General features: G+C 46.3%; 1 protein-coding gene across 1 annotated transcript; it reads right to left on the bottom strand.

Moving 5' to 3' along the window:
* Window positions 1-1,278: 1,278 nt before the first annotated feature.
* LOC115227511 (prostatic spermine-binding protein-like) lies at window positions 1,279-5,895 on the bottom strand (the record flags this gene model as incomplete). Its single annotated transcript, XM_029798313.1, has 2 exons — window positions 5,753-5,895; window positions 1,279-1,718 (listed from the first exon to the last, which is right to left on the bottom strand). Coding segments are annotated over exons 1-2 (583 nt in total), but the record flags the coding sequence as incomplete, so codon positions are not given.
* Between the last annotated feature and the right edge of the window lie 2,026 nt (window positions 5,896-7,921).

Raw genomic sequence — 7,921 nt, 5'->3', positions numbered from 1 at the left:
TGTGCCTGGTGTACCCTTATCAGACGGGTAGTCATGATGGGTATACTAGGCTTCGTATATTTTACCCAAGTGTCACTTTGATGGCATGAACTGCTCTCTCACTCAATAATAATAATAATAATAATAATAATAATAATAATAATAATAATAATAATAATAATCCTTTCTACTATAGGCAGGCACAAGGCCTGAAATTGGATTGGTGGGGTGTACAAGCCGATTACATTGATCCCAGTGTTTTACTGGTACATAATTTGTCGACCCTGAAAGGGAATTTGAACTCAGATTGTAGCGGCAGACGAAATACCTATTTCTTTACTACCCACAGAGGGGACACACAAGGACAGACAAACAGATTAAGTCGATTATATCGACCCCTTTATAGCTTCCCAGACAGATCAATGCAATGACTACGAAAGTATTTATTTATTTATTTATTCACGGCAAGCAATACATAGATCAGAATGGTTTGCTTTCCACCTGACCACCAAGCGGGAATCTGAGAAAGGATTGGAGGGGGGGATCTCTGTAGCATGAATAAAAAGATATATATATATATTTTTTATTAATATTTAGCAGACTTGTTAAGTGTTAACGTACGAAACTCTCGGGAAAGGGTGAAAGACGAAGTCGACCTCGGCGGAATTTGAACTCAGAACGTAACAGCAGACGAAATACGGCTACGCATTTCGTCCGGCGTGCTAATGTTTCTGCGAGTTCGCCACCTTGGTTAGGAAGGTCGTATTTGAAATCGTTTCTTCTCGAGGTATGTCAAGGGTTTCGGGGCTACGTGACTTGCAGAAAATACCAGTAGTATTTTCTACACAGATATTTCCATATCATTATTGGAATAATCATGAAATTTCACTTCCTTGTTAAAGAGTTAAGCCACTAAAGTATGATTTGAAGAAGATTTGGCTGGCATTTCTAGCAAACCCAGCAACCATGACTCAAAAATATGTACGATGTTTCAACATATTAAGATTTTTAATGCAGAAATCAGATGCATCCACTCGAAATTTAATCACACTTAAGTGTGGAAAACAATTTAATATACCAAACTTTCTTTGAGGAATGCTGTATTTGAAACTAGTTCTGTTGAGATATGTTAAGCTTATTGAAACAATGTAAAAGTATGAAAAGTACAAATACTATATTTTGAGTAGATGTTTAAAAAACATTATTGGAATCATCATGAAATTTAATTTCGCTACTAAAAAGTTACGCTGGGCTCAATTTACAAGGGAGACAACAAATAGCACTGCATGTAGGAATTACCTCCCTTGATATTTTGCTGCAAAATAACGTCATCATCGAGCGCGTCACCGCTTCCGTTCTCATCGTCGTCGTCGCCATTGTCGTAGCCGACATCGCCGGAGTCGACATCGCCGGAGTCGACATCGCCGGAGTCGACATCGCCGGAGTCGACATCGTCGTAGCCGACATCGCCGGAGCCGACATCGCCGGAGTCGACATCGCCGGAGTCGACATCGTCGGAGTCGACATCGTCGGAGTCGACATCGCCGGAGTCGACATCGCCGGAGTCGACATCGTCGGAGTCGACATCGTCGGAGTCGACATCGTCGGAGTCGACATCGTCGGAGTCGACATCGTCGGAGTCGACATCGCCGGAGTCGACATCGCCGGAGTCGACATCGTCGGAGTCGACATCGTCGTCACCCTCCTTCTCCTTCTCCTCATCATCATCTTTAAAATTCCTGATTCTATATTAGTTATGTACCGTTAAAATCAGTTGAATTAATCTGCGATATATCTTCTCTCTCTCTCTCACGCACACACACACACACACGCATGCACATAGACACACACACACACACAAACATGCACGCACACACAGAGATATGTACATATGCTCATGCATTTATCTATCTATCTATGTGTGTATATGTGTATTTCTGTATTCGTATGTATGTAAGTATATGGATATGAAAGTAAACAGATAGACATACAGACGGACAGGTACATAGGTTATATGAACAGACAAGCACACATACACACGCGCATACACAAATGAAGCCTTACAAACACATAACCATACATACACACACACACACACAAACAAACACACACATGAATGTACAGAATACACGCATACAGACATATATAAATATGCACACACACACATACATGCATACACATATGCATGCACATATATATATATATATATCACTACTCCAACTCCTCCACCACCCTTCTCCCCTCCCGATAGGCTCCATCCACCTACACCCACCCTACTGCCCCCCCCCCAACCACCCCCACCCACACCTCCCCAATCCCTCCCCCTCAGACCTCCACGAGACCTACCACCCCTCCTACTTCTATTCCACCACCCCTTCTCCACTTCCGTCTGTTGTTACCATTCCCCCCGATCTTCCCCTCTCTTGCGGCTGAACGCTCCGTCCTTGGTAGGGGTCTGCGTTCATCCCCCTCACTCCATCCTGTAAGGAATTCCAGACGCGAGTTGATTTCCCAGCTTTGTGCGCCGTGTCCGGTTGGGTGCGCATTCCACGACTCGCCAACCAACACCCAACGAAGAGGACTGCTTCACTGGCCTGGGCCGCCGACCATCCCCGTGGACGCCTGCCCCTGGCCAGATCCTAGCAGTGGATTCTTTCGCGGGCGCTTGTCAGCGTGCATTGGAGCGGTTTCAACTGCGTTCTCCAGGCGCCAACGCCGCCTCAACATCTCCCCGGCTGAGCTCTTGGCTCTTCGTTCCCTCAAACGGCGCGCTGACATTATCATCAAACCGGCTGACAAGGGTGGAGCTGTAGTGGGTGGTGCGCGGACCTCTATAGGGCCGAGGCTTTCCGCCAATCAATGACACCCCTTCTACTCCCCTCTCCCTCTAACCCCACACGTAGCTACCAACAGACGGTATCCTTACTGTCGCACCTCATCTCGTCCTCCCGTTCCCCCGCACCGCATCCAACCTAATTGTGCGAACCCACGTACCTCCACCATTTACTTCCTCCCCAAAATCCACAAACCCAACAACCCTGGCCGCCCCATCGTCTCCGCCTGTAACTGCCCACGGAGCTCATCTCTAAATACCTCGACCGTGTCCTTGCCCCCCTAGTGGCATCTCTTCCCTCCCACATCCACGATACCAACCATGCTCTCCGGCTTTTCAACTCTTTCTCCTTTCCTCCCGGCTCCTCCAAAAATCCTTTTTACTATGGACATCCAAAGCCTCTATACTGTTATCCCTCACCACGAAGGACTGCAGGCCCTTCGACACTTTCTTGACCTCCGCTCTAACCCTGTACCTGACACCTCCACACTCATTCGTCTGGCCGAACTTGCCCTTACTCTGAACTGCTCTCGTTCGCGGGCGAGTTCTACCATCAGGTCTCGGGAGTGGCCATGGGAACGCGAATGGGCCCCAACTATGCGAACCTGTTCGTTGGCTATGTTGAGGCCCAAATATTCTCTAATTTCACTGGTCCCAACTCCTGAACTATATGGTCGTTACATTGACGACATTATCGGTGCCACCTCACTCTCCCGCGAACATCTAGATTCCTTCCTCTCTTTCGTCCAATCTTTCCATCCCAGCCCTCCACTTCACTTCACTATCTCCAAACACCCTCTGTCTCCTTCCTCGACATTTCGGTTAGCATTCTTCACTCCACTCTTACCACCTCAATTCACTACAAACCCCACAGACTCACACTCATACCTCAACTTCTCTTCCTCCCACCCAGAACACACCAAGCTTTCCATCCCCTATTCCCAATTCCTCCGTCTACGTAGGCTCTGTAGTGACGACCATGACTTTGAGACTCAGTCTCAACGTATGGCTCACCACTTCACCCTACGTGGATACCCTCACCACTATCCACACCGCCTTGCCAGAGCACGGTCCGTGGACCGTATATCTGCTCCCTCTCCCCGAACCCGCCCTGTAGTCTCCCGCCTCCCTTTTCCCCTCACTTACCACCCCACGACCCCACGTCTCCAACGCACCATTCTTCGAGCTTTCCGTCATCTCCAGTCCGACCCGTCCACTTTCACACCTCTTCCCTAACCGACCCTCCCCTCTTTCAAACGAGCCCACAACCTTCGAGACCTTTTGGTCCATAGCTCTTCCCTGACCCTACCTCCCAACCCGGCTCGTTCCCCTGCTCCCGCCCACGTTGCCGCACTTGCCCTACCTCTCCAACACCACCCTCCTCACTTGAAACACCATCGACCCTATCCCATCATCCACTCCTTCACCTGCACCTCCAGCAATATTATCTATTGCGTCTCTTGCTCTCTCTGCCATTCCTTGTACATCGGACAAACGGGACGCCGCTTGGCTGACCGGTTCGGGAGGAACACCTTCGTGACATCCACCTTGCGAACGACACACCGGTCTCACGCCATTTCCGCTCCACGGTCAACCTTGCAACACCTATCTGTGTTCGGTTTGTCCTTACACAGAGGCCACGATTCCCGTTTGCGCCGTGAACAGGAATTAATCTTCTCTCTTCGCTTTATACGCCATTTGGTCTCAACTCTCCCCCATCCTCATCTAACCCCCTCTCCCCCTCCTCACCTATCCTTCCCCCCCGACCCCTACTTCTTCAGTCCTTATCCTTCACCCCTATCTCCCCTTCCCTCTCTCCCTCTTTGTCCTCCCTCCTCCCTCTTCCCCTTCCCTCTTGCTCCCTCACTCCCCTTTCTCCCCCTCTCCTCTCCTTTCCTCCTCATCCCCCTCATCCCCTTCCTTCCCCTTCCTCTCTCTTCCCCTCTCCTCCCCTCCCCCCCTCCCCTCTTTCCTCTCTCCACATACACCACACGACTTACACATCACATCATATATGATGTGCCATACTAATACATACACCAACTAATACATATAATACGTACTAATACATACTAATACATACTAATACATACACCAACCCTATACATACACACGTCCAGACCTCTCATACGCACTTATACTCTCTCATACACACACGCACACACACACACACACTTATACATACTAAGACGTAGTAATATATACTAATACATACACCAACCCCATACATACGCACGTCCAGACCTATCATACGCACTAATACTCTCTCATACACACACGCACACACACACACACCCTTATACATACTAATACATACTAATACATACACCAACCCTATGCATACACACGCCCAGACCTCTCCTACGCACTAATAGCTGGTCATTCAACCCTATTATCAACCCTATTATCTCCCCTTATTTCGCTCTCGCGTCTCATGTTTGATCTTTGACCTCTGGCCGAAATCAGATCGCCATGTTGATTCGTTAGTTACTGCACGCATTTTTTTTCTCTCCTTCTTTCTGTGTTTTTTTTCTCTCTGTGTATCTTTCTGTTGAAAGAGCGTAGGCTCGAAATGTTAAAGACTTGTTTTATTTATATTTCCTGAGCGCCATACTAATACAATTGTTTGTTTGTTTCCCACCTGCCTTCGTCTTTTGTCTATTTTCATAAAGCTTCCCGTTATATATATACATATATAAATATATATATACGGTTGTTATATATATGTTTTGATAACATAATAGGTTAGATAGGATGATGTCTATATTACAATAACCAAAATATGTTGTGCATGTATGCTAATATTACGATCATGAAATTAGCATTAGCGTATCTCATTCTTTCTTGCGGAACCCCAGGTTTCAGGGAAACCCTAATTGAGAAACGCTAACCGCTCATAACATATGAGAGGGTGGTGAGATGTAAACCCAAGAATTTTACTTGATGGATATCATTTCTAGATCCCATCCAGCATGTCCGATTTCCTTCCCTTTTATACCCTCAGACAGCTTCTGTATCACTTTGACGACATTGTAAACGTTCTGGGAAAGGGCAACAGCACACGTGACATTCACCCCTGCCATCGTTGTACGATGAGGGTTCCAGTTGATCCGATCAACGGAAGAACCGGCTCGTGAAATTAACGTGCAAATGACTGAGCACTCCACAGTCACGTATATCTATTTCTTTACTACCCACAAGGGGTTAAATACAGAGAGGGCAAACAAGGACAGACAATCGGATTAAGTCGATTATATCGACCCCAGTGCATAACTGGTACTTAATTTATCGACCCCGAAAGGATGAAAAGCAAAGTCGACCTCGGCGGAATTTGAACTCAGAAAGTAACGGCAGACGAAATACCGCTAAGAACTTCGCCTGGCGCGCCAGCGTTTCTGCCAACTCGCCGCCTTAACACGTGTACCTTTAACGCAGTTCTCGGGGAGATTCAGCGTGACAACGAGTGTGACAAGGCTGGCCCCTTTGAAGTACAGGTACAACAGAAACAGGGGAGAGTGAGAGAAAGTTGTGGCGAAAGAGTACAGCAGGGTTCGCCACCACCCCCTGCCAGAACCTCGTGCAGCTTTAGGTGTTTTCGCTCAATAAACACTTACAACGCCCGGTCTAGGAATCGAATCCGCGACCTTACGACCGCGATTCCGCTGCCCTACCCACTGGGCCACCGTGCCTCCACACCACTAGTATAGTATAGTGTTCTGCTGTAAATACTATCCAACTTTGGATCCGTGAAAAGCTACTGTGGTGTATTAAATATGTCAAGTTTTGTAATTTACTTAGCACGGGTAGAGGAACAAGGATCAAATAGCCGCAAACTGCAAATTTTTATTTATATATGTATGGTAGGTAGCTTGCTTGCCAACCACATGGTTCTGGGTTCAGTCCCACTGTGTAGCACTTTGTGCAAATGTCTTCTATTATAGCCCAGAGCTGACCAAAGCTTTTTGAGTGGATCTGGTAGAGGGAAACTGAAGGAAGACCATTATATATAACCGCAGGTGTGGCTGTGTAGTAAGAATCTTGCTTCCCAACCACATGGTTCCGGGTTCAGTCCCACTGCGTGGCACCTTGAGCAAGTGTCTTCTACTATAGCCTTGGGCTGACCAAAGCCTTGTGAGTGGATTTGGTAGACCGAAACTGAAATAAGCCCGATTAAATGTTGATTAAAAATGTAATGGCAATTATTTATTGACCTTTTTCTTTCCTTTAAAAATCGGTACGAACTTTCCGGACAACCCAATATTATTATTATTATTATCGTTTTCTGAATCACTTTCACTCGTACTTGACTCACGCACACCATCACTTGTAGACGCGATCGCCGATTCACAAGCACTCGTAGACGCATTCATAGATATCTTTTTAAAAATCAAGTCTAGAGTTGTTTGCTTAGAAGCGGCTTTTCTTCACTCTCTCTAAATTTCTCGGTTACGCGCAGAAGCATCTGTTATGGCAGTGAAAACTTTTGCACTTTGTTCAAAATTTGGATCTTGTGCTTGAAAAATTTCATCTCATCATACAAAAGTGAGCTGAAAAATAAAACTCGTAAATCTGGGGTCTCGTGAAGCGAGTCCTCGTAAAGTGAGGTTGTTACTGTATATCATTTCTTAGTTTATGATGACTTCATGTTTTAAATTGCCATGACGTCGAAGAGGTTTTTCGGTGTTTCTTTGAGGTAACGAAAAGATAGACAAATTGGTAATACCAAGAAATACAGAATTACCTCCCTTTAAATTGTGCCGGAGAATTTTCGCTTGTCGTGGTCGATCTTGGGAGATTCGTTAAAGCGTCGGGAAAAATAATTTCTGTGGCCCTTTACTATAGATCAGCGATTCCCGTCGTGGGGCATATGCCCCACTGATGGGGCCTGGGAAAATTGTGGTGGGGTGTGGGATCCAAAATTTTCTTTTTCTTTTCTTTTTAGAGCAGTATTTCTCAACCATTTTACCCTCACAGATCCTTCTGATTTCTATTTGACTCCACTGGCCCCCACCCCCATAGTCATCCACTGTTTTAAAAAATCCCTATTATATCCTTATTCTGTATTTTTTTACTTGTTTCAGTCACCACAACCACCACCACAAACACAGC

This window comes from Octopus sinensis, unplaced genomic scaffold (genome assembly GCF_006345805.1).
Source record: "Octopus sinensis unplaced genomic scaffold, ASM634580v1 Contig04135, whole genome shotgun sequence".
Lineage (NCBI taxonomy): Eukaryota > Metazoa > Mollusca > Cephalopoda > Octopoda > Octopodidae > Octopus > Octopus sinensis.
This window is presented reverse-complemented; position numbering and strand designations above follow the sequence as displayed.